The 27896-nt window shown below is 37.2% G+C and overlaps 1 protein-coding gene across 2 annotated transcripts in view; it reads left to right on the top strand.

Annotated features, from left to right (window-relative positions):
* The window catches only part of MAP2K7 (mitogen-activated protein kinase kinase 7), a 40656-nt gene extending 14041 nt beyond the window's left edge, over nt 1-26615 (top strand). Inside the window, exons 2-11 of one of the 2 annotated variants that reach the window (XM_026696279.2) lie at nt 11215-11362; nt 12548-12614; nt 13074-13187; nt 13454-13573; nt 13668-13775; nt 14527-14706; nt 15081-15161; nt 15757-15899; nt 16743-16788; nt 17225-26615. In XM_026696279.2, coding sequence (XP_026552064.1) covers nt 11215-11362; nt 12548-12614; nt 13074-13187; nt 13454-13573; nt 13668-13775; nt 14527-14706; nt 15081-15161; nt 15757-15899; nt 16743-16788; nt 17225-17362 — 1145 coding nt within the window. In that variant the 3' untranslated portion in view covers nt 17363-26615. The remainder of the gene's footprint in view (nt 1-11214; nt 11363-12547; nt 12615-13073; nt 13188-13453; nt 13574-13667; nt 13776-14526; nt 14707-15080; nt 15162-15756; nt 15900-16742; nt 16789-17224) is intronic. The other variant, XM_026696278.2, reaches the window with a different exon arrangement.
* The last annotated feature ends 1281 nt before the right edge of the window (nt 26616-27896 follow it).

Raw genomic sequence — 27896 nt, 5'->3', positions numbered from 1 at the left:
AAAGAAATCTACACATACAGAATAGGCATGTTGAGATTTAGATTCTTTGTGGCAGTTTCTGTGACTTCTAATGCTGCAATCCTAAACATACTTACTTAAATATGTATCTTAGTGAATTTATCTGGATTACCTTTGGATAGTTACATAGAGAATTACATTTGCAAGACGTCAAACCTACCCGTTTCTTATTTTATTGCCTGCTTCTGTTCACTTTTGAGATACATTATATTCTAATTATGTGATTATTTTTGTGACATAGATGTTTTATCGGAAGGCTGTCAGAAAAACTAGCTTTTAATCTGTCTTCTGGGAATGGTGTGGAGTTAGTTTTCCTTTTCTGGCTAGTTTTAGCACTCCTTTTTTGAGCCAACGTTTATTTAAAATCTCAGTATCCCCTTCTTTGTATAAAGAAAGTAAACTATGATGACAATAATCTTTACTGATATGTGAAAAATGTGAAATGTACAGTACAACTGCTTTTGCTTTACATGATCTGACCATGATAATTCAAAGTAGGGCAGGTCTAAAAAGGCCATTGGAATTCTGTCACATGACTAGCTATGCCAATTAAAATGTTTTCGATGCATGCCCAATATCGGAGTCGCCAGTGCTTGCTTGCATCCTTGCTTTGCTGTGCTTCTATTCTCCGTGTTACATCTGCTTATGCCCATGAATGTAACTTTCCTTCCCTTTTTTGTATTTCTTTGTTTGTTTCTCTATGTTGTGTTCTATTGTCCCTCGCCACTGGTAACCTTTTTTTGAAATATACTGCAGTGAATGACCTTTTTCCCTTCAGCATGTTTTTCTCCTTTGCCGTGGATTTTGTTTTGACAGATCTGTTTGCATGATCAAACTTTGAGCAGTATGCTTCTCGGATTCAGACTATGAGTGTAGTATGGTATAAGAAAGAGTTTGTAGTTTTCAGATCTTTATAGTGTTTATCTGAATACAAAGTGAATAATAATAGAATGACATGGAAAATACCAATTAGGTCTGTTCGGTTACATTTCCACAGACATTAAAAATTTCTGGATGTTCTGAATTATGTTTTAATATCTGCAGTGAGAGCCTAGAGTAGGGGTGTCAAACTCAGTTTCATTGAGGGCCGCATCAGGGTTGTGTTTGACCTTGGGGCTGGCGTGGGCATGGCCAGGGTAGGCACGGCCAGCTCGATGTCACTTGTGTTGTTGGGGGTACCTGTGGTGGCCTGAGCACTCTGCCAGTGAAAACGGGCTCCCAAGCTCAGTTTTCATCTACCACAGCATCCTGCATTCCTCTGCCAGTGAAAATGGAGCTCAGGAGGGCGTTTTCACTGGCAGAGGGTTGCAGGAGACCATGGCAGCTGAAAACAGAGCTTGGGAGCCTGTTTTCGCTGGCAGAAGCACTGTGGGTCGGTCCTGTTTCCAGGGTGGCCCCGCCAGATATAAGTACCCTGTGGGCTACATCCAGCCCCCGGACCTTGAGTTTGATACCCCTTGTCTTGAGTTATATCTTCCCCCCACGATCTGTACATTATGCTTAACAGCCTTTTGCTTTTACTATGAGCATGCAATCTGATAAACAGACAAAAGAGGCAAACCTTCTGTTGCCTCCCAGGGGGCTTCAGTCAAGATAATTCCGTTGAAACTTCCTCATATGAATTGTATTTGCTAGATAGGCTTAATTGTGATTAACTCAGGTTTATTCAATATAGTTTTCTGGATTTATATTGTACACTGAATAATTGGCTAATTTTATGAACTGGATTCACATTATATGCTAAGCTAAGATTGCGACTCATTGTGCTGTGTGAACCTAAAAGTAATGTTTCAAAAATAAAACATGGAAGAAAACGCACTTTAACCCCCCAAAAAACACACTTTATCACATATATCTTGAACTTGTAGAAACAATTAATTGTCTTTTGAATGGAGAGGCTAATTTACAAATTACTACCTACAGTATATTCTTTTCCATTTCAAAGCCCAATCTTGGTTCTGTGAATTTTTTCATGTTAAAAAGATAGAAGTAGTGAAGGTCATTTACATTTCTACCATAATTTCATTTTAATGTAGTTACACCATCTAATTGGCCAGTGGTTTTACCTCCATGTTAGACATTCGTGGACAACAAATAATTTCTTAAGAAGCAAATTGTTGCTTCTTAATTATAAGTACCGGCCAGTTTCCCAATTCCTTGTGTTATTGAAAGTATGTGAAAGAAGAAAAAAGAAAATACGTTAAAACCAGACAAATATTCTTTTTGACAGTCTACAAGATCCAATTCTCCAATTCTTCTCTTACTTTAAATATACACATCTTATCGCTATTTATGGATATTTATGCTTATTTATGCTCATTGAACAGTTTATCTCTGATATAACCAATTATACCATGCATTCCAATTATTATCAAATGCTGAAGACTCTTTATTTTTAAGAGCTATGGTTAAATTGTCCATTTCTGCGCAGTCACATATTTTCTGAATGACCAATTGATCTGTAGGTAAACGGGATGATTTCCAGCACTGAGCAAATGCTAATCTGGCCGCAGTTAGAATATGAATTATTATATATTTCGTCTTTTTAGGAAAATGTTTATCAGAAATCCCTAGTAGGAAGAACTCTGGTTTATATTCAATTTGATCTTTGGTTATCTCCTCCAGCCATTTTCTAATTTTTTGCCAGTATTTCTGGGCTTCTTTACAGGTCCACCACATATGAAAGTAGGTTCCCTCTATGTTTTTACATTTCCAACATTTTGGACTAGAGTTTGGGTTCATTTTCGCTAACCTCGAAGGGGTAAGTGCCATCTATATAACATTTTATACATATTTTCTTTGTACGCCGCAGATTTCGTAATCTTAATGATTCTATTCCAGATCTTTTCCCATTCTGTTAATGTAATGCTTCTTCCAATATTCCTACTCCACATTATCATGTTCCCTTTCACTATCTCTTGCTCTAATTCTACCTCCAATAAATATTTATAAAATTTAGAGATATTCTTTTTATTTGATCCTAATAAGATTTTATCTAAGTGTTGTAATTTGCTATAGATTCCAAACTCTTTGATATCTTGTTTGTATCTACTATGGATTTGTATATATAACCACTGATCAATTTTAAATCCCTGTTCCTGTAAGTCCTGTCGAGTTCTTAATTTTCCTAAAGGATCTAATAAATCTTTATATTTAGTCGTTTTTTGTTATATCCAAATTGTTGGGATGAACCATTGCCTCCATTGTTGAAAGCCAAATCGGAATTTTTAAATAATGTTTTTTACATATTTTTTTACAATTAGTTAATAGTGAATCTCTAATAAGATGTCTATGAAAGTACGCCTGTTTAGTTTTCCCCACATCCCATAGAAATGCGTGCCATCCTCTCTGAAGGTCGTGCCCTTCCAAGGCTAGAGTTCTTTTATTCCGTAAATTGACCCAGTCTTTTAACCATAGTAAGTTGGCTGCCCAATAATATAATTCCCAGTTTGGAAGCGCTAGCCCACCTCTACTTTTTGCATCTTGTAAGGCCTTAATACTGATTCTAGCTTTTTTTCCCTTGCCAAATAAATTTAAGAGTTACCTTATTTATATCATCAAAAATTTTTTTTGATAATTTTATTGGGATTGTCTGGAATAAGTAAAGGAGTTTTGGTAAAATGTTCATTTTGATTGTGGCAATCCTGCCCAGTAAAGAAAGCTGCAACTTATTCCAAGATTCTAGATCTTTCTTAATTTGCTGTAACAGTTTATCATAATTATTCTCTTTGAGTGATTTACTATGTGGTGTTAACCATATGCCTAAATATTTGACCTTTTTTGTTGCCTGTATCCCCATGGTTTTTTCTAATTCTTTCCTCTGGTTCTCTGTTAGATTTTTAGTCAGTAATTTCGTCTTATTTCTGTTGATCTTTAATCCTGCTACTGAACCATATTGTTCTAGTTCTTTTATTAGATTATGTCCTTTTTCCATGGGATCCTCTAGGAAGAAAACCATATCGTCTGCAAACGCCTGTAATTTATATTCCTCTGCCTTGACCCTAACCCTTGGATTTCAGGATTTTGTCTTATCCGCGTTAACAATGATTCTAAAGCAAATATAAATAAGAGGGGTGAGAGAGGGCAACCCTGTCTAACGCCCTTTTCAATGCTTAGTGGGCCTGTTTGTTCACCATTAATTAGTATATTGGCTTGTTGGGTATTGTAAATTGTTGTGATAATATTCTCGAATTTAGTGCCCAGATTCATGTTATAGATTTTTGTATTAAAAAGTGCCAATGTAAGTTATCGAATGCTTTCTCCGCATCTAGAAACAAGAGTGTAAATTGTTTCTCTGGATGAGCTTCATAATATTCTAAGACGTCAATAACGGTTCTTAAATTGTTTTTAATTTGGCGGAATGGAAGGAAACCATTTTGGTCTTCATGAATGTATAAATTTAAAACTTGTTTTACTCTATTCGCAATAATTGAGGTAAATAATTTATAATCGGCGTTTAAAAGTGAGATTGGTCTATAATTGTTGATATATCTGGCATCCACATCCTCCTTCGGAATTAACGCAATCAACGCCTCCCTCCATGAGTCTGGCATTTTGGCAGCCGAAAGTACTTCGTTAAACACTTCCAGCATCAGAGGCCCTACTAAATCTATTGTGGCTTTATACAATTCTACTGGAATCCCATCTGGACCAGGGGATTTATTATTACATTGATTTTCCATTGCAGATTTTAACTCAGACCATGTAATATCCTTATTTAGTAATTCTTTGTCTCCTTCCCCTATTGTTTTATCATTCGTATTCTCCAGATAAGTTCTTATTTTATCCTCATTGATTTCTTCTTTTTATATAATCTTTGGAAATAGTTTAATATAATATCCTTTTTCTTCTCAATCTCATGTTGTGGGATGCCTTTCTCGTCTATTAATTGGTGTATCAATCTCTTTTCTTTTTCTTTTTAAGTTTATAAGATAGCCATCTTCCTGGTTTATTGGCGTGTTCAAAATAATTTTGTTTGGACCTTCTCAAGCTAACTTCTATTTTATCTGTTCAATTAAATTCAGCTTATGTTTGGCTAGTATTAACTGATTTTGTAGTCCTTGAGTCTTAGGGGTTTTTTGTAATTGTGTTTCTAAGTCTTGGATTTGTTGTTGTAACGCGTTTTGTTGGGCATAAATTCTCTTGTTTCTCATAGCATTATAGGAAATTGTTGTGCCTCTTATAAATGCTTTCATAGTATCCCAAATGTTCTGTTTTGAAGTTGTTTCATTATTATTATCTTTTAGAAAATAGTTTAGCTCCTCTTTCAGTTTATTAATATACTCTTCTTCGTTTACAATTTGGTTATTTAGTGTCCATCTTTTTTTTATTCGTCTCCTATCCCTCCAAATTAGCTGTATTGGGTTATGATCAGCCCATTCATTCGGTAGAATTTTGATTTCTTTTATTTCATTAGCCAAGTCCAAATCCATCCAAGCCATATCTATTCTGGTCCAAGTCTTATGTGGGTTAGAATAATATGTAAATTGTTTTCCTTCAAGATTCCGTTCCCTCCATAGATCTTTTAAATTTAACTCTCTCAACATTTCCTTACATGCCGCAGAAAGTTCCCTTTTCCCCTTCTTGTTTTTCCCCATATTACTATGGTCTTTCTGGTAGTCTGCAATGGAGTTAAAATCGCCAATCAAGCAAATGTTTCTTTTTCAAAGCCTACTATTTTTTGGTGAAGGTGTTTAAAAAATTTCCCCTGGTCATCATTTGGGGCATAGATTGCTACAAGTAAAAATGTGATGTGGTTTATCCAAACTTGTATAACCAGAGTTCTTCCTTCAGGATCCGACCAGATTAATTCTGCCTTTACATCTTGTTTTACATAAATTGCAATTCCTTTTTTTCTTGTGTTGGTCGGCCGGTGCTGTAAAAAGTTTACCTAATTTTGGACAAATTAGATGTCTTTCGTCATTCTTCGAAATATGTGTCTCTTGAAGACATATTATATCTGCGTTATGTTGAATAAGTTTTGAGAATATCCTTTTTCTTTTTAATAATGAATTTAATCCGTTTATATTGATGGAGAGCAACTTCTTCCCCTCCACCATTTATCTACTTCTGCTTAGATTTTTGCCTAGTAATGATTCGGTTCTCTTGTTGTTGTTGTTGTGGAATTTGCTCTTCTCTCCCATGTTGTGGATTATCACTTCCTGAAATTGGAGAAAGTCGTTCCTTTTGGGTTCTGTGATAATATTGGACCTCCTGTGGTCTTGTTTTAGGTTCTTCTTTGGTGGGTTGACTATTCTTATCTGTGAGCTGTTGATGAAAAACTTGGGCCTGTTCTATCGATTCTATTTTGATTTTCCTCTCTTTCCATGTAATTAACATCCCTTCCGGGATTAGCCATTTAAAATGGATTCCTTCTTTATTTAAATCATTAGCTAAAAATTTATAATCTTGTCTTATCATCCTCACTCTCTTTGGAATTTGTTTTAAAATCCTAATTTCTCTGCCTTTATATGATATTGTTTCCTCCCTAGACATTTTCAAAATTAAATCCCTCAGACATCTCCTAGAGAAGCGGATATGAATTTCTCTTGGACAGTTGTTACGCCTAGCGTAGCTTGTGCTAACACTATATACCTCATCAAACTCTTTAATTAGATCATCTTTTTCCTTTCCTAGCCATTCAGCCAATATTTCTGCCATCAAATGTTCCAATTCTTCATTTTTGGCTTCCGCCACATTCTGGAATCTTAAATACGCCATTGCTTTGTCCATCTCGAGGTGGATCAGAGAGTCTTCCGTTTCTCTAAGTACATTTTTAAATTCCTCATCCATCCTTTCAAAGTTAATCTCCATGCGTGTTGTTCTACTCTCTATATCTTTTATTTTCACTTCGTTTCTCTCCATGGCCTGCTGTAGAGACCCTATCTTACCCTCCACCTTCGCTATATCCGCTTTCATTTCAGCCTTCAGTTTCCCATCTCATCTTTCAATTCGCTTATATCTGCTCTAGTTTCCTTGTGATTTTTAATCATCATTTCTTGCATTTTAGATATAGCTTCCTGCAAGGCTAATATGGAAGTTTGTATATTAATATTGGGGACATTGGGCTGCTTTTCCCTATTAAAGACTCCTCGATAGTTTTTGAGATGTTGGTGGGGTGGCTGTCAACGTAGTCGATAGGGTCGGGATAGCCTTCTTTCCTGTTTTTAAGGCCATAGTTGTTGTGGATGTCATCTCTCTAAGTATTTGTTTTTGTTGATGCACAATTTTAAATATATTATCCCAAATCACCATTCAGTATTTGGGTCCTGTACTTGAAAGACTATTCACGTATTTCAATTTTATATCTCACTCCACAGTCTTTTCCCTATATCATAAATAGAGAACTGCAACAATATTCTAGTCAATGTAATAAGAAAATTGGTCAACAATAGTACATCAATTAACACTTTAAGGAATTAATCTTAAATGTCGAAGTAGTCTAAATAATTTATAAATAGATTATATCAACAAAGTTTATCCCTTTTTACTATTAATACTTACAACAGTAAACTCTTAACTCTTTGATAATAGTGTATCCTCCTCTCCCCCCCAGTAAGTAAAATTATGTAAAGTATTTAGGAGATACAATAGGGAGGCAAGGGGCAAGATAATAAGAGAAGGGGTAGAAGAGAGATTACCACAGCTTCAGAAAATCAACAAACAAACAACAACAAGGAAGTCATCTTAAAGAGAAAATAGTGCCAACTTAGTAAACTTAAGTAGTACCACGTAATAAAGAGAGCAAATTGGGTGAGCTAAAGTTCCATCTTCCAGCTAGAGGTTTCTTTTCAGCCTTCCAATCAGTAAATGGTGAAATGTGCTGACTAATCTGCAGTCCCAAATCGTCTTTCCCAGCGTTCTGTTCGCCTCTGGCTTCTTCCTCTTTTTCTTCCGTTTCTTTTTTTTTGTTTTGTTTTGTTTTTCTCTCTTTTATACTCCTTTTTCTCCTTTTTCGGTCGCAAGACCGAGCGTTTTTTTGTTTTTTTTCTTCCTCTCTCTTTCTCTTCTTTCTTTCTTCTTTTTCTCTCTCTGTTTCTTATGTAATGTTGTTATGTTATTTTTTTAATTGTAAATTCAATAAAATTTATATGCAAAAAAAGAAAAAAAAAAGAAAGTATGTAAAAGAGAATCAAGGATGAGACAAAGAGATGACTTTTTTCTTGAGTCGCCAGGGTGGGTAATACTGTCTCCACCACATTTTTTTTTAGGTTTTCAACAGGATTTATCAATTTATTTCAATAAAGCCCACAAGACATAGATTACAAGGACAGAAAAGAAACTAATCTCTAAAAAATTTATGTAGTGTGGTTCAGTAACATGGAGGCTATACAGTAGATACTTATATCTCTTTAGAGCTACAACAAAATCAATGTTTCTACATTTTCCTGATTGGAGTCTTTCATTTCCTGAACTTTTTCCAACTCTTCTTTTTGAGGTGTGGTGACTGGAACTTCTAATGTGCTCACATTTTAAAGTCATATAGGACTAACACTATATTGGCAGTATTGTTTTCATCGAATATGAAAAGGACTTTGACTGTTCAAATGAAAAAAGTGGAGATTTAAGTAATCAGCATATGGCAAGTAAAAAACAATGGCCACCTAAGGGGTGATCAAGATTTTAATATGTTTATCCTTTGACATTTATCTTTTCATTTTTATTTTTCTAAAGTTAAAATAAAAGTTGTGTCTTGAATCTTAGTAGCCTTCTGTTTATTTATTCATTTATTTCCTTTATACTGACTTTTTAGATGTCAGGATGTATCAGTTCCTCTTCTTCATTGATGGAGATACATTTAGTCTATTAAGAGTTTTTGAATGTGCATATTGAGGCAATGGACAAGTTTCTGCCGTTTTCTTGACAAGATTGCTTTCTTCCTAGGGCTTAGAAGGAGTGACTGGCTTCCCAACTGGCTTTGTGCCTAAGTCAGGACTAGAACTCACAGTCTCCTGGTTTCTAGTTCATCATCTTAATTTCTGTATCAAATTGGCTGTAATATTGAGAGTAGATGTATTTATATGTTTTCCAGATATAAGGAACTCTCTCTAAACATTTTAGTCATTTTAGCCAGGGAAGATTTGTTCCTGGAGTTAATTGAACTTGAATGATAATCCCTCAGTTATTTTGGTGTCCTAATTTATTAGCTTTTAAAAACACTTATGTAACTACTTCTTGCAAAATAGCCACAACCATCTATTTCACATTTACTGTTTTTTTTTTAAACTGGATCATTAAATAGATGGCTTCCTCGAGCATTTGAAAATGTACTCTTAAATTATGACTCTGTTATATTCATTATAATTTTCTTTTCAGCTTTACTCCATGTATTTTGTGGGTCAGAGCATAAATGATAATGAAAAATTATTAATTTATAATTTAGATTTTTGAGACAACCCATTCTGCAGTGACCGGGCAGCATTAATTTGAATATCAAGATATCTCAGAATTTATTTCTTAATCTGTAATATAGGGATAATATTTTACAGAACAGTGTAAAGTTTAAGGACATAATAAATATGGAAGTATTTTAGTAATACATGTTGGTGTCCTTTTTACTAGAGGCCCAGTGTTCTTACAAAACCTTTTGTAATCTTCAGTGGGTTGATATAATGTTTTTATCAAACAGAGGTTTTTAAAAAGAGAAAATAAATGGCATTGATTAATGCTATTGGTCAACTTTATTCTTTGTAATACTTATGTTCTTGTTTGAAAGCCATTTATTTGCCTTCGCTTCTCTTGTTGAGATCGTGTTCAAAGAGCAGTTTGGAGCCATGGCCGGGAAAGATTTTAGAGTTGTGGTATGTGCTAATTATACTTTTTCCTGGGCCAAGAGACATAATCACCTTCTGAACGAATACTGCAATGTGCTTTTCATGATCCTGTGCTTGAAGAGCATCTGGAAGCTAGAGCAGATGCAAGATGCAATGGGGATGGCAAGCCTGTGGCACGTGTGCCACTGGTGGCATGCAGAACCATTTGTGCCAGCATGCGAGCCGCAGGCAAACGTACCTCACTGCACACGCACGAGCCTCACAGCTGATTTTCGGTTGTTTTGAAGCTTCCCAGAGGCTTGAAAAAAGCCTCTGCAGGACAAATAGGCCTATTTCGTCACTTCCTGTAATAGTGACGAAACAGGTTTTATTCAGCCCGCAGAGGCTTTTTTCAAGCCTCTGGGAGGCCGAAAAAGGCCTCAAACCAGCCAAAAATCAGCTGTGAGGCGCAGTGCAGGTAAAGGGGGGGCGGGGGGGATTGCGTGCACATGCATGGGGGGGTATGCAGGGGCTGCGCATTGCCTTCTAGGTGCTGGCATGTGAGCATGCGTGCACTAGCGTGCACACAATTTTTGGCACAGGAGCCCAAAAAGGTTAGCCACCACTGGTCTAGGCAGTTATTTATTTATTACATTTGTTGTCCATCTTTCCACAAGGCAAGTCATATAAACTCATTACGTCAGCTTCTTGATTGATGCTTATTTCATCTCTACTCAATGCAGTAGTTACCAGTGTGCTTCTAAGATCATTTCAGGTGGTTGTAGAGACTTATAAAGCCCTGAATAAAATGAGTTTGGGTAATTTAAGGGATTTTCTCTCCCTGATTGTATCTATCCATCCCATCAGATCCAGCAGGACTTTATTAAAGAATGTCATTTGATGGAATTCAGAAGAGACCTTTTTCTGTTATTGTACTCATTCTTCAGAACACCATTTCCTGGGGATTAGATTAGTCCCAAAACTGGTTGCTTTTCATACAGCTTTAAAGATCAGATTATGCAACTTCATAATCAGAATTTGTGACAAAAGTCTATTGAATGGTTATGTGAATGATTCAGATGGGTTTTTACGTTGGCTGCTGGTTTCATATTTATTGGTGGTTGTATTTTTTTCCATCTCCCAGAATATTAAAAGGATGATTTTATAGACATAGGAAGAAAACCTTAGTTCTTGACCAAGATAGAGCCATTTTCACGATGACGTAGTTGAAAGCTCCGGCTTGCACACATGGCACTACTGTGGAGTAGTAGCAATAGTATTTGATATTTAGAAATAGCAATGTTAACCTGATAAGTGAGAAGTCAAGATAGTAATAAACTTCTAGGAATTCACACCCATTGCATCTTAACCCAGCAAAATGGTTCAGCCTAGGAATTCCTGGTGTGCTATCAACTCTTGGTCTAACTCTCCTCTTCTTTCTCAGCATTGCAGCTTCCCTTAGCCAACGATGGCAGCAGCCGTTCTCCCTCTTTGGAAAACTCACCCCAACACCACACACATGCATCACGCCCTCGAAATATCCTGGGCCTTCCTCCTCAGCCACCATTCCTCATGCACAGGAGCATGGAGAGGTAAGCACAGGTGGAGCAAAGAAGCCAAGTGGTAGTAGAACACTCAACTTAATTTTTCTCGTGTTTTTAAGAACTTTCCACATGCAGTTTCTGGGCTTATATTCAAACCAGAGAAGGGCAGTTTACTAAGAGATGGGGGGAAGCTGTTTATAGCGTAGCTTTTATATTGCTTTAATGTCTAATGAAATGGAAATGTATGTAACAAGTATGGCAGCATACAGATGGTGTAATCTATACCATAGAAGAAGAACTTGCAATTATGTGCCATTATGATGTTCAGTGACAGCATGTTGAGGTGGGGACTGATCGTGATATACTTCGGCATTGTTGCTTATTTAATTGTTTGATTGCTGATGATTTGATTGCCTCTGAGTCACTCTTAACTCCTGGTAACTATTGTATATGGACAAATCCATGTTCCTTTGGTAATATTTTTTTGTGGAAATGGTTTGCCTTTGCCCTCTTCCTAGGATTGAAAGTAATTTGTTTTATATTTTGCCACAGTCATTGCTGACTCCCTGTGTCTTACATCCTCACCACTCATAAGTGAGATTAGAACCAAGCAAAGTCATTACAAACTATAATTTCTTGCCACAGTCAGAATGCCATCATAGTCGGCAATGTGTACTGTAAGGGCTTACATTTGGCAGAATGTAAAAAGCAGATCTTTCAAATTCATCGTAAGATATTTTCAGTAAATGTAGTATGTTTCCTGCGTATTGGAATGCAGCTTATTGTATTTGGTGTAATATTTGTATTAGGCCCCAGGAAGTTTAAGAGCATCTGTCCCTGAAAGGGTGTGCCAGTTTGGCTTATTTAACTGGGCCTGCTGCTTATTTTGCATTCACCAGTTAAGTAAACATTCATGACAATCTGCATTCTTCTTTACAGCTGGGATTGATTTTGAGGGCTTGTTGTAGAACTGGCTGATTTTGTCAAGAGGTTTGAATGCAAAACTTATTATTCTTTATAGAATTTTCCTTCTTTATATAATTATCCGGATACTGAGCATGGGAGCTTCATAATAGGGCTATGTACGCTCTTCTTCAGAGAGAGAGGGAGGGGAGGGGGGGAGAGAGAGAGAGAGAGAGAGAGAGAGAGAGAGAGAGAGAGAATTGATACAGTCCCATGTCAAGGATACAAGCTGCCATAAGTTCTTTAGCTTTTCTTTCTTTCCCTTCCTAGCATAGAAATTGATCAAAAACTGCAGGAGATCATGAAGCAAACTGGTTATTTGACCATTGGAGGCCAGGTAGGTTGAATTCATCTACCCTGCTATAGACAAAGTATTCCCAGCCCAGTATCTGATTAAAGCTGATCACATTTGAGGTCGGAAAATCATGATAAGGAACTTCACAGTCAGATCTAATGTGGCACAATCTGCATTCTTGGATATAGGATTTGTGGGTTGTCCATCTTATTCTCTTTGTTGCATTTCATGCAGTATATTTTTCCAAGTTAATATTTAGCTTTCAGACAGGCATTTTAAAGTTCTGTGAATTTCCACTTTAGACTGGCAAGTTAATGTGGCTTTATAAAGGATATTTTATAGGAAGAGATAAGAGATATAGTAGCTTAAAATACTTTGCAGCCTGATGACATAACAGTTGACTGCAACTAAAAGTTACCATAAAAAAGTCTTCCCTTTTTTCAGTATTCACTATATTAACACTTGTTTGCGTCTTAAGTTATGTGTCCTCATTTCCCACAGAGATATCAAGCTGAAATCCATGACCTAGAAAATCTTGGTGAGATTGGTAGTGGGACATGTGGACAGGTGTGGAAAATGCGCTTCAAGAAGACGGGACACATCATAGCTGTGAAGGTGAGGTAGATATACTTGAGTTTTGAACTCTTAAAAGAATAAGAAGTCTGGGTTGAAATGGCAGGAATTCACTCTGAATACAGCTTGAGATAGGTTGAAGAGATTTACAATAAGTGTCTTTTGTAGATAGAAATTAGTGGTGATCATTGGACAAACAACAGAAGTGCTCACCATGAGGGAAGGCATGTACAGCGCATCTTTCTTTTTTAATGTTTTATCTACCCTCCATGCTCAGGCGTGCCCCATCCTTTTTTCCCTCTCCTTAGCAAATGCGTCGTTCTGGTAACAAAGAAGAGAACAAAAGGATCCTAATGGATCTGGATGTGGTGCTGAAGAGTCATGACTGTCCCTATATTGTTCAGTGCTTTGGGACTTTCATCACAAACGTAAGTGGACCCAGTGCTTCCGTCTACTCTATTTTTAAAAAAAGCAATAACTTGATCAATATCTCCCTTCATTTCTCCCCTTTTTCGTCCATAGACGGATGTTTTTATAGCCATGGAGCTAATGGGCACGTGTGCAGAGAAACTGAAGAAACGCATTCAAGGACCCATCCCTGAGAGAATCTTGGGAAAGATGACTGTGGCGGTAAGTGTCGATAATCTCCGGTAACCCCAAATAAACGTATGTATGTTGCTTGCAAACATCAGTACAAAAAAAATATATTTTACAGATCTCTCTCTAGATTTTAAGTTGTGAAAACTCTTTTGTGCCTCCTAATGATCCTCATGCATTTATCTTTGGAATTTAAAATATCCCTTGGTGCGTGTGGGTTAGTGTGGGTGCATCCCACCCCTCATGGAGACTGTATGAGCAGCTTAGAGGAAGTGCCAATTAATGAGTGGCAATATGGAAGTTGACAACTTAAAACATCAACCGAAACATTGAGGGGGAAAAAACTGGTTTACCACCATTACGTCTGCTGTAGTTTTCAGGCTACATTTGACCAATTTGAATGAGTATTATTTAATCAGAATAAAACTGAATAAACTCAACATAGGAAGATTGTGCATCTCTCCTACCAAGCAGAAATACTAAAGGTGTAGTTTCACATGTGCCCCTCCTCTTTTTAATAATGATTTTGACATTTGTTTTGTGATGTATATGGATAAAAGGTTATGCTATAATAAGTTTAAGCATATTAAGTTATGTAACTGAAACTCTGTGTTCTGCATAATCACATAATCTTCCAAGTGAGTGACTAACCTTTGCTTTCCAAGTAGCAAATGTCTTCATAGAAATTGAGTTTTGCTAATCCTAAACAAATGCTAAAATTACTTTTCCTACAGTGAGTCATTTCTTCGACACTGATTTTTTTATTTTTATTTTTCCTCCCTAGATTGTGAAAGCCCTCTATTATTTGAAAGAGAAGCATGGTGTCATTCATAGAGATGTGAAGCCTTCCAACATTTTGTTGGACGAGAGGGGACAAATCAAGTTGTGTGATTTTGGGATCAGTGGGAGGCTGGTCGATTCAAAAGCCAAAACCCGGAGTGCTGGTTGTGCAGCATATATGGCGGTAAGGATTAGAGACGTGTTTAGGGAATATCTTCAGGTAGCTTGCCGTAATGTTGTAACCTTTACTGTGTGCCCAATTTGTTTGCCATATCAATTCCTTCATATGCTTTCTTTTCAACAGTATTCTGGACTAGGCCCGTTTAGATTATATCAATACATCTCTGCCTGAGGATGTCCCCTTGGAATCAGAATCACACATCTGGTGTGTGATTCACAGCACATCTATACAGAGTTGCCATTAGAATATGGCCTAAGCTTATGCAATTGTAGTTCCATTGTTTATTTTGTTTCTATATTTGGGGGTTGTTTCCTAAGTGCAGGTAAGAAATTAGCAATCAGTTGCTCTTTCAATGGCTTTTTATTTTCTGTTCTTAGCCTGAAAGAATAGATCCTCCTGATCCCTCAAAACCTGATTATGATATCCGTGCAGATGTGTGGAGCCTGGGCATTTCCTTGGTAAGTTAAGCTCTCTTGGCTTGTTTTTTTTGATGGCAATTGGGCAATCCATAGCTTGCAGTCTGCCCACATTCCTCAAAGGTCTTCTCTGTAGCCCATGTAGATGCCAGAGCTCTTTAATTAAGCCCTGCTAGATTCTCAGCATGCTTAAATACTTATTCACATGCACAGTTTATTATTTAGTAGATGGTAGCAGTTTTTAGAGCGCTTTATTTTCTCTTTCTAAAATGAAGAATGCACAAGTGAAGTTAAAAGCATCTTAGATGAAAGATGAGCTTAAGGCTAACATTACAGAAGACTTTTGTGACTTAGGGTGGTTGCAACAGTATTATGAGATTCAGTGATATTGTGGGATTTCAGCCAGTTTGATGGAGGAGATGCCTTGGTCATCATGTGAAGAGGCCTGAAAGGAGTCTACTTGCCATATCAGAGATTCCAGTGGAACAGCAAATGATATGTTTCTTCATACCTTACGACACAGTGAACTAAAACTCATCCTATTAAATGATACCACAAGAGAGGGTGATATTTTTTCTGCTAACTTCTTTTAACTTTTAATATTTGGCATTTCTTCTCACGTCACATTCCAATGCAGGTTGAGTTAGCTACAGGGCAGTTTCCCTACAAGAACTGCAAAACGGATTTTGAGGTCCTCACCAAGGTTTTGCAGGAAGATCCTCCTCTTCTCCCAAACAACATGGGATTTTCCGTGGATTTCCAGTCCTTTGTAAAAGACTGGTGAGTAAATAGTCTCAAAAACAGCTTGCAGTGAGTAATTAATAATTTTGGGAGCTAATGGTCAGAATACGTAGAAAATGGGCCCACTCCAGCTCTATCAGGACCCAGGAAGTTTACATTGTCTGTCACAGTATTGCCCTTTGGAAAAGTAACCCCACAGAGCTCTGAACGATTCCCATCCTGATGATGTTCTAAAAGTCCTTGAGGACATGGCTGCACTCCCAGTCCTTGGGCTACTGTGGTGGTTGAGCCCCTCCCTGTTGATTGCTTTTTGTTATGCATGTTCTTCTCCTCTGGATATCTATGTTAACTTATTATCGTTTCTTACTTGGTGTATGTCACCAAGAATTGTTTGGAATCGGGCAAAGTTAATTATATATATAATAAAACAATAGATCACTGAACACAGTTTTATTTGGTCAGTCTGGTAATGTGCTTTTGTGAAAAGGTGAACTCAAGCATCTTTGTCATTTTTCCATAAAATTAAATCTCATCTCAGCCTTCCAGCTCCCTTTGCATAAATTGTGGGCCATTCCACTAGTTTCTGTTCTCTCTTCTCAACCTGTTCATGGCTCCCGCTTTTTTCCCTTGGCCTTTCTCTTGGCTAATTGCAGAGTAAGAAGAGACTCCTTCGTTGAGCTGAAAATGACAACCAGGTTGCCATGGAGGGTGGATGTGAAAATTGGCCTTGGGCTGTGCCAGGATTATGATGGATTTCATCCTATTAACTAGAAAACTTTTGGAGGGGAATAACTTACATAAATATGAAATGTTGGCATTAACTGCTATTAACCAAAATTCAGTTGGAAAATGTGGTTTGAATGTGTGTTTTTGTTCTTCTAGCCTTACTAAAGATCACAGGAAGAGACCAAAGTACAACAAGCTACTTGTGAGTATACAACACTTCATGTGAATATGGATGCTATAGGAGGGGTACTCTTAAAACAATTTGCACTTGGTGCAGAGGTTTTGTGTGTGTGTGTGTGTGTGTATTCTTCTGATTATTATTATTACTATTATTATTATCATCATCATAAACATACACACTCACAGTTTCCTAAAGCAGAAAAGTTCTATTGAACTGATTTTTTTTCATGACTATCCATTTGTTTTTCCTTGTATTCAGCATCATTGTGTGTCTATTTGTACATATTCAAACATAGTTGTTTTCTGATATAGTTGACCTTAGTTAATCCAGGCCCAGCAGAATACTTCTCTAGATTTCAGGAGGTCTGTTCCCCGCACCCCAAGTCCTACTTAGAGTTGCTCTCTCAGCCTTTTAGGAACAGAAAGGGGAAAAATGCATTCCATCTCCTTGTTTTCAGGAACACAACTTCATCAAGCGTTATGAGACACTGGAAGTGGATGTGGCATCCTGGTTCAAAGATGTCATGGCTAAGACAGAGTCACCCCGCACGAGCAGCATCCTCAGCCAGCATCACCTGCCCTTCTTCACCAGGTAGCCATGTTGTGTGGCTGCTGTATCAGAGAAGGGATCCTTGGCTGCCAGATCTTAAAAGAGAGAGCACCACAACAAGCACCAGCCTTCACCAGAACAACGCTCCAGTGGCATGCATTATTTGCTTCACCTGCTCAGTCACCCGTGACTGTTTTGTCGTCTTCAGTATTGCCAGGAAGAAATGGGTCCCAGGTCTGGTCTTCCTGGAATGTGATTACATTTCAGGGCCTTTGGCATTTCAGGCACCGCACCAGACAGCCCAGATGTACGACGCTTTGGATGAGAAAGTACTTCCTCAGCCTCTGCTTGTATGTTTCTGAGATTGAGCATCCGCCATCAGGGTTGCCACCAGTGACAGCGTGCTCCCTGCTTGTCTCTCTCTCTCTCTCTCTTTCTCTCTCTCTCTCTCTCTCTCTTTCTCTCTCTCTCGACTGTGACCAGAGGCTTGAGGATATGCAACAGTGACGCTTGCTCACGCACTGTGAACAGACATAAAACACAAAAAGGAAAATAGAAAAGATATTTTTTTTACAAGTTATTTATTAAGTTTGGACTTCTGGTGCTGTGGGCTGCCTGCTGCCCCCGTTCACCAGTCTCTGCGTCATTACATGTCCTTTTATTTGTTTGATTTTTTTTTCCTCTGTGTTTTTGGATTTGTATTTGCTAAAGACAAATGGGGGCTGGGATAGATGAATTGGCTGCTGCTTTTATGATGCTGAGCTTAGCAGTTGCAGTTGTCTTGGTTTTGTTTGTTCTTAGGGCTTGCGGGTGGGGTTTCTTCCCTGGAAAGGAAATGTGTGCTAGATTCTTGCCCGAGAGTTACTCAGTTAAAGTAAAAAATTTCCCCCTCTTTGGTTCTTTTTGATCTCAGGGTTCCTCTTTTGAGTGTGAACAAAGTTTTGTCATTGGTGTTTTATTACCAAAGTGCATGTTTGGTGCTAGGATGAATGCTTCTTCGTTTTCTTCCAGTATTTAAGAAAAGGAAAAGCAGAACTGAAAGATAATCCTGGCATCAATAAAGCCATTAAAAAGAGAGTCAGCCCTAATTATCTCTAACATAGCAGATTCTTCAAAAACAAACAAACAAAACTTGATAGCCACAAATTTAAGACCTCTGATCTGTTGGGGACTGATTGGTTCGGAGTCTTAACTAGTAGCAACGATGTATTTCCAGTTGAGGAACCATCAGTTTTCTCCCTGAGATCATGGGCTTGGAACAACAGCATCTGTATGGATGCAATCTGCAAGCATAGACGTGGTCCTAAACAAGAAGGTTCTCTTTTATTTCAGAATTGAGCTTCTTTTTTTGATAACGCTTTCCACAGGATAAAAGAAGAGACAGGATCCAGTCGTTTAAAATCCAGAGACACCTTTTAAATTGGCCAACGCTAACAAGTTGATGGAGGCATGCCAGAGGAACCAAGGTGTCTCAATCACTAAGGTTGTTTTGTAATTATCAGCCAGTTGGAGCCATCTGAAACTTTGGAAATGAAAGTTGGCCAGAGAGTTTTGGAAGTGAGTCAGGAAGTTATTTTCAGGCAGTTCCAAATTGTATCTTTTCCAAGGTTCTGGGGATAATATGCAACTTGAACCTCTAAATGTTGTCCTGAAGATGAGACTTGTTCCTGCTTTCTCCTGCTAGAAAAAGCTTGCATATTATGGCAGAGGCCAGAAAAGGCCCCACACAGTTTTATTCTCGTCAGGAGGCTTTAATTGTGTAGGGCTGAGAAGGAAGTGCACTAGTAATTATTGCTATTCCAGATACATTCAACCTCGTATCACCCTGAGATTAATACGTTCCGCATTCACTACATCCTGGCCATTTTGCAAAAGAAGCCATTGCGTTTAAAGGACTGAAGGAGCCAGGGGCAGAACCAGTGGAGGAGGAAGAAGCTTTAATAGAACCATATGTTCAAATTTGGTATATGGAGGACTTGGTTATTAGAGACGGGTTGAAATGAAATCAAATGGGCCTTGCTGAGGTTTTCTCATAGAAGATGAACATGCAAAGCTTGCTGGAAAATATATGAATAATATGCAGGTTATAGGAATGCAGTGCTTTTCAAAACAAATCATAACAAAGATAGCAAAATGTCAAAGAATTTGGAGAGGAAACAGAATTGCAGGATCCAATCTGGATCGACCAGCAGGACCAAAGGTTTTGTCTTCCGAGCTTTCGGACTTGTGTTGGAGCTCCTGGGACATGTATATTTGTCTTCATTCAGGAAACAGAACTGTTTGTAGAAGATGTAAATCACCTGTTCAGATGGCTGGCTTATGGTTACTGCTTCATATAGCACACTAATATTCCACCAGCTTTAATTATGACTATTAAGGTATTTTTCAGAAATTGAAAAAAGGCCATTTGTGTTACACACCTTACAAGGCATAGGATTTGTGCAAGGAAGAATAGTGTTTTGAATGTGTTATATGAAAACATATGAGAGAAGATAGGAAGTGAAGGAAGGGAGGGAGGAAGGAAGGAAGGGAGAAGTGAAGAGATAGCAAGAATAAGGCAGTGAGCTGAAAGAGAATTTATGGCTTAAGAAATAAGTTAGCAATAAGAAATGTATATTGGAAACTTTTATAGAAATTCAGTCGGTGAAACCAGAAGAAGGGTGTGTGAAAAGAAATGAAGAATAACTCATTAGGGAGACTTAAAGATGCTTAGCTTTCAAGATGTGAATTCCTTTAACAAGTTTATTTAGATTCACTTCAGTGGTGAATTTTTTATTTTATTTACTAAGGTAACTTCTAAAAACCTCTTTCAGTTCAAAAACATGCTCTGAAAGATACTTTGGGCCAGTTTGGATATATATCCTATGTCCAAATTGGGTCATAATAACTTTGGCAAAATATATCCCGCTAAATCACAGTCAAGAGACCCAGAAACAAATAATGGCTCTTGATTAGAAAAACAGTATTTTTTAAAAAATCCCTCTAGATCAAACATAATAGGGATAGAAATCTAAGATAAATGAAATTGGCTTACCAGTGAAATAAATGAGGACATTTAGACCCAGTACTTATTCTTAATTTTATGAAATATGGCTTTGATTTTCAAGATGTGTTGGTCACAGTTAATTTTGATTTTCCATGTTTAGGTAATATGCATGGGTATGTTCTATATGACCATCAACCAAACATATCCATTTTCTTTGAGACCCAGTTAATGTGGCAAAACATAAATAAGCTTCACTTGGGAATCATTTAGTTCTCCAAATTTATTAATTCTATGAAGACACAAACATATAAACACGAACATTTGTCAAGATACTGGAAAAGGTCATTTTACTGTATTTTTAATTGTTGTGAATTGCCAAGAATTAAAAGGTAGAGTGGCATATAAACTTAATAAGGTTAGAGAAGAATAAAGAGTGTTTTCTAAAACCATTTTAGAAAGTAATGACAAAAGTTCGCAATTTTTATGGCAAAACTGAGAATTAAGCAAAGCCTGAAATGCTTAAAAGTGAGAATAAAACAGATGCAGAACACAGTGCGTGCATAAGTGCACCATCGTGCCTACCATCCCTATCGTCCCCATTTATTCGTACCTATTTCCTGTATTCTTACTCATGATTATACTTATACCTATTATCTTGTAAGCGATTGACAAATAAATAAAATAAAATAAATAAACACAAAACAGCCCCTGGACATCTGTTTCCCCCAGGGAAAGGGTCTGTTGGCTAAAAGATGTAGTGTAAAAATCATGGTAGAGCTACATTCATGGTGACTGATTATGAAATTGCATCGGGACAGTTGCAGTAAAATTCTCATGTCATGTGTATCAAATCAAAGTTGGTTTTATCTTAGTGACAAGTACTGATTTTTCTGCTACTGTTTTGTTCAGTATTTTCGCTCATTTGGTAGAGGAATTGATCTTGAAAAATAAATGGCAGATTGGAAAGCTACTGAAGCTTGGACATATGACACTCTGGATTAAGAATGTTGGAGAAGGTTCAGAGCATAGAGATATATAGGAGTGAAAAGTGAGTTTCCAATTCTAGGTTGAAGAACACAGCACTGCAAGTGGACAGTGGCACCAGCTACGTTGAAAAAAAGAAGGATGTACAAAATTGTTTGCTGGAATAGAAAGTTAAGCAGAAAGGTCCTGGATAGTTAACAGAAGTGTTGTCATATAAGCAATTGAATAGTGTACCCTCATTCTGGCTTTGTTGCTTGTTTTTCCATCTTGCTAGATTATTTATACTTAAGCAAAGTAACCATAGTAGTTGGTAGAGCACGAGTGATATATGATATGACAGCTGGTATTTTCACCCCTCCAAGAGGATCTTTACCTTGAAGCTAACAGTGAATCTGCATTCTGACTGCAGAGAATCTTTCAACATTTTAATGCTCCAGTTCTTTTTAACTGTTTTAAAAGCAGTTCCCACATGAATTAATTTAAGCTGAACCAGTCTTTTGGAAGTCTTACTCAAACAATGAATTACAAGGGCAATGATGTTGTTAAATAACTGGATCATCATCTTCATCAAAAGTAAGGTCTGATCATGAATCTCAGTTGGTGATCTCAGAATATTTTTTTGTAAAGAAGGCTTTTGTGTTTCTTTCAAATTCTTTTCAGAATTTGATAGTATTTATTTGCTGCTTCTTGGGACAAATGGGGGCCTATTGATTCCTATGAATAAGTGCCTTCTCTTCCCTCCTTGCCAAAAATACTGTCAGTTGCATTTTTAAGGTAACAGTATTTAAGTTACTGTTGATTGTTTCTTACATCACATTTTGTGATTGCTAACAGAATAGAATTGCTAAGAAAAAAGTTTCATTTTTCAAGATGCTTAAAACAATCGGTAGTTTTAAGAACATTGATTATATTCAGCTTACCTTTTCTACTGGGAGCTTGTAGTCTCTATCCTTTGGCTTTAAAATCCACATGACCACTCTGAAAGTCCTTTAGCTTCCCAGATGTGTTTGGGCTACATCTGTTTTCATGTCCTTGACCAGAGGGGGACGGTAGAATTTGTAGTTCAGAGGGTCACAGATTCCAACTCCTACTGAGAGCCACAAGTCTTCCAAGGCCCAGAACAGCTGCTTCTAGAAAGTCATAATTAGCCAAAATTATTAAAAATGTATCTAGTGAGATTCTTTTTATTATGTGAACAGGGAAGGAAAAAAGTACTATCAATCTCATGGTTTTGTCATCCTTTCCACAGCAAACCTTTTTTGATCATTGTAGAGGCTTTTAAGGCAGGCCTCTCAAACTGGCAGCTCATGGGCCAGATGCGGCATGTGCAGGCCACGCCCACCTCGGCTCCGCAAAGGCAAAAAAAAATGTCATGATACATCACAATCTGGCCCGTGGCACAATCGAGTTGGACACCTGTGCTTTAAGGAATTAGATTGCTTTCTGCTTAAGTAGTTCAGCGCAATAAAAATGGGACTGAAGTGGATAATAGATGAAATATGATGTTGCTCTTGTACAATTCTAGAACAGAATAATTCTTCTGTTACGAACTGCAACATCAATTAGGATTAAAGTTTCTACACAAACAGTTTTCTTAAATTAAAACTATATCCTTTTTCAGATGTAAGGAAAAAGTATAGAGAATTGTGGGAAAATGAATTGGTTCTGTTCATAAAGGCATATATTGTCATGAATTCAAGGTAGTTTTTGCTGTAGTAAGTTTTAAATAAAGGAGTTTATTAGAAATCTTTGTACAAGAAAGGTGCTGTTTTTATCCCTCATAAGAAATTCATATGGGTTTATTGTTCTGTTCCCTCTTGGATTTGAAACTTGAAGATATCACGGATTATCCTAAAAATGTTGGCCTCTAATAAAGCATGTTTCTTCCTCCTTTTGGTTTCAAGAGAAAGCAAGAATAGTCTCTTATAAGGAGTTTACCTGCCTTTCAAGCATGGAAGAATGCTTTCTTCCATCTCAAAGCAGTTAAAATATTGATTCTTTTGTCAAGGTTCCAAGTAATAAACCCATAGCAAGCAAGACTCCGAGGCAGGGAGATTCCTCAAAGAATAGCTTCAGAGTTGGCATCTTCGGTGGGAAGGACTTGGGGTAGTAGTAGGTTTAGGAAGTGTTAAAGGCTTTTTTCAATTGTTCAAAATATGGGATGATTTTAAATACGAAGAAGAAAAAGAAAAATGCAGTTTTATTGCATTTTAGAATTATTTTTTTAATGTATTGATTTAGAACAAATCTTTGTTAATGTTATTTTTAATCTGGGTGACTCAATGTTTACAATCGCCTGCCTGACATCTGCTCTTAAAGTGTGTGGGGACATTGGGGTTGGGAGGGGCACCTGTGTGCAGCGTGTGATGCATGCAATTCAAATGGGGATTTTAAAACAAAACTGTAAAAAAATCATGCCAAAGTTAAGGCAGAGATTAGCTGGATAGATGGTTATATTCTAGGCATTAGCAGTTCACTATATTCTCTATATATCATATATTATAAATTTGCATGTTAAAGTAAATAGAAGTAATCTATCCTATACAGCAAGCAACTTTTAACTTGGATTCCTTGTAAATTTGGTCACCTGTCTTTATTCAGGGTTATCTGAACACCTTCTGTTTGATTTTTGTTCTTTGTTTTTGTTTTTGGTAGCTACTAAATCTTTATTTTACCACCATTTCATTAAAAGGGCATGGTTTATCCAAAATTTCATAGCGGGAGTTGAGAGCAGAGCAACTTGAGTTCACAGCCAGCACAAAAATTATGGTCAGTGAACATTTCCCCAGAGAGTATGTTTTTCTTCTTTGCTGGCCTGTTCTGCTGGAAGCTACATGACAAAAGTATTGGAGGACTTTTTGCCATTGAAGGCACCTGCTCAATGTTAGACTCTTAAGAAGGTCAAAAGATTTCACTTTGGCTTTGTTTGCTCAACTCTGTTTGCTCTGTTGTTACTTCCAATAATTAAGGCTACATTTGTACACGTTTATTTATTGCCCACAGGGAACTGTGTGTTGTTTTAATTTATTTTTTTAAACTTCCCTTTCTTTCACTTCGTACAGAAAATGTATTTTTTTGTTGTTGATAGCATTCACTAAATAATTAACTGTCAACGAGGAAATGTGGGACATAGCAAATATACTGCAGTTTTTAGGATTTTGTTCTGATAAATCCCAGCACTGATCCTTTTCCAAGAGACTTGTAGTAGTTGAATGGTAGTTAGACATGACAGGTTTTGGAAACATGTAACTTTGAAACCCCTGGGGTTCAGTGTCCCATCTTCATGCTGTTCAAGGGACCCAAAAGAAATCAGCTTCTCAACAAAAGGATAGGGAAGTAGAAAACTTTTTAAAAAGATTGGCTGACAGATTTATGAAATTATTTATAGGCAGTATTGGGAGAAAACGCAAGATTGGAAATCGAATGCTCATAATTACATAGAATTACCAAACTATATTGAATCAAGGGATGTTGTTTTGCACCCGTAATTTAAGCTGACGTTGAATATATTTGCCTACTTGCTTTTAAAGTTGTAGAATAGAATAAATACAGTGTATTGTTACCAACAAAGCTTTTAAGAAAAAAATATATATTCCTAATACAGATGATCTCCCAAAAACCTAGTTCACAAAAGCAAAAACCTGTATAGTTTTGTGGGAGAGATGAAGACTCATGTGATAACTGTAAGCTAATGGGTAAGGTGATAAGAAAAGACGAAAGAAAAATAATCATTAAGATATAGGGTAAACATTCTTTTAAAATGTTATGGAAGCTAAACTGATTGGGGCAGAGATGCAGAGTATTTCCCCATGTCTTTAGTTTAGGAATGATGTTTTCCGTTATTGTTTCTGACAGTTACATATTTAGTTGTAGATTCTGCGTTATTTTTCAGAGAATTTTGGAGAAACTATTTCCTCTCAAAACTTTAAAATCACTTTGAAGAAGAACATTTTCCACCTATTCTTCTTGAGAGGAGCTTTTTTTAAAAAACAACAACAACACCACAGTATATATTTTTCCATTCATGTTCTTTTCTTTCTTTCATTTTAATGGTTTGATTCTAGTTCCATATTGGTGTTGAACAAGCCATTTTTTTAAAAGTAAGGTAACAGTACTTGTACAAAAGTACTAAAGTTATTTATTTGGGCTGTGATGAAGGCTGAAATCCATTTCCAAAACTCAACCATTTTCTTAAAAATCACATGAATCTAGGACTTATCCCAACCATGCCACTTGAATATGCCAGCAGTCTTTCATTCCATCTAATGTTTCATGGAATGTTGCATATATGCCTTCTTGACCTTGCTGAAGAAATTTCTCATTAGCATCCTATATTTCCAGGGGCATTATTACAAACATGAAAACTCAAGTGCCAACTGTACAATTTGATGTTTTTATAATAGGGTGGGGTTGACAGCAACTTCCCTAGATGGTACCCATTGATTTTGAAATTTTGTTTCAATTGCAAACTGTCAAAATCTCATGAGATAAGTAATTTGTGCAAAATCTGTGGGGTTGCATAAGAATTCGTGAGGTTTGGGCCATTCAGAAGCCTAGCTACCTGTTATAGCATTGCACAAAAATCCACATTGGTGCTTGCCCTGAAAAGGTTGGTGGCTGTAGCAATCAGATGTAGAGTATTTCTACGGGGCAATCAGCACATAGTCTTGGAATGAACATTACAGTTCACCTGCAAAAACAGGAAGTCTTGAGTTTTGGTTTGCTCTTCTGAGACTTGGAACACACATAGGGGCCCACTGAACAGCTTGTGTGGTTGGTTGAGTTTATGGGTTTTCCCACAGGCTGAAAAAAAAATCAGAATGCTAGTTTTCCATTTAAATAAGAACTGTGTCTTGAATTTTAAAGATTATTGAAGAGAAATTTCAGATGTCTTCAATAGTCTGATATGAAACACCATTTTGTGTCCCTCTGTTATAAGTGAACCATCCTGTAGGTTCAATAAAGCTATATAGGGCAGTTCTGATCACCTATTTCATCGTATTTGTTTGTTAGCCATTTCTCAGGTTGGGCTCACTGTCCTGAATCCCATTGTCTTATTACTTGGCATGTGCAAAGTCTTAGAACAAGAATTTTCTTACACAGTAGTCATCATCCTTGTTCTATACTGTAGCCCAAACAGTTTGCCAGAACTATTATCTGCCTCCAGGAAGTGAGGTCAGTCTGGTCCATTTGAGTGGAACTTTGGGATTTAAAAATACATCAACAATAGTGTAAAGAACATTCTTCATTACTTTTGAAAAGCTTTTTTTACTGTTTGTACAAACCCTCATAGAAGCTTAAAAACAAAATAAAATGTTCTTTCCCTAAATGTCTGTGTTCATTTTACAAGTTTCATCTCTTGTTTCCAAAGATGTAAATTCCCTGATACATGCACTATTCAGCAAGGACTCTGGATAGAACAAAGGGGGCCCAAGTAATTGCTGAAAAATCTCATGGTTAAATATCTGCTAAAATTACATTGCTGCAAATGGTTTGCAAAAAGTTAGGGGCCATCTGTGAGAGGATATTCCACAGAATTCAGCCTGTCAGGGAGAAAACCTGACACAGACTACATCCCATGTATCTCTTGAGGTGAGGACACCCACCGCTGGCTTGTGACCCTATTTTCTATATTACTTCGGAGTGTGTGTCAAGTGTAATTTGTGAAGCAACTACAGAAGATATCTCAACATTTTTTCAAATGGAGCTGCTTGGAACTTGGATGTTTCATGGATGCTTCATACTGAGCTTTTAGTTTTAATAGGAGCACTGTGGGTCAATATTCATACTTCCCTTAAAACACAAGAATCAAGTAGCATTAGATCTTCCATGTGTTGGAGTGCAAAACAAGTTCAAGGTTCCTACATAGGACACAGTATGCCATAATGCGTGTTTTTAGGGCAACTTAAATGGTGTCCTTGCGTTCTGTATCCAACTCGCCCCATCATTGTCAAGGAACACCAGGAAGGTGGTTTCTGTCCTGGCAACGGATGATCAGGTATCAAGATCACAGAGTTTTTCTCTTTGGACTGGCAGCTGCAAGGCAGGAGTGCCCTTGAATGGGGATTACCTAAAAAGCTGTTCAATAATTGGACAGCTTATAAGTCTGCAGTATCTGTACTCTATTCTTAGCATTCTGTTCTGCGCCAAGATTTTAAATTTTGAGAAATTTTGCAACACTGCCCTTTAATGCCCATTATTGTTTAATTTGTAGTATGGATGATGTTCCCTAATCCATATGCCTTCCATGTATATTATAATGCCAGCCTTCATTAGTACCCATTAAGGTACTTGGTGTCTCAGCAGATGATAGACCCTGGGTGCTCTTTTCTGCCTTCAGAAAGTGAAGATCAGACTAAATTAGTACTAGGATGAAAGACCACTATCAAATACCAGGGATGTCAGACACATTGGGAAGTTACAGAAAAGCAGATTTTAATTCAACGTTTAAATCAACGGTTTGACACAAAAACCATTCACCCACACAAATAGGCTTCCCTTTACTGAAGGTGTACAAGCACAAATTAGACAGCAATCTTTCTTGGCTGATAGAATTGGAGTTCTACAGAGCAGGGGGTTGTCTATCGCCCTTCCAGCTCTGGAACCCCAT

This window comes from Pseudonaja textilis, chromosome 2 (genome assembly GCF_049901715.1).
Source record: "Pseudonaja textilis isolate UNSWEBS1 chromosome 2, rPseTex1.2, whole genome shotgun sequence".
Taxonomy (NCBI): domain Eukaryota; kingdom Metazoa; phylum Chordata; class Lepidosauria; order Squamata; family Elapidae; genus Pseudonaja; species Pseudonaja textilis.
The sequence above is the reverse complement of the archived record's forward strand: the minus strand, read 5'-3'. Positions and strand labels throughout refer to the sequence as shown.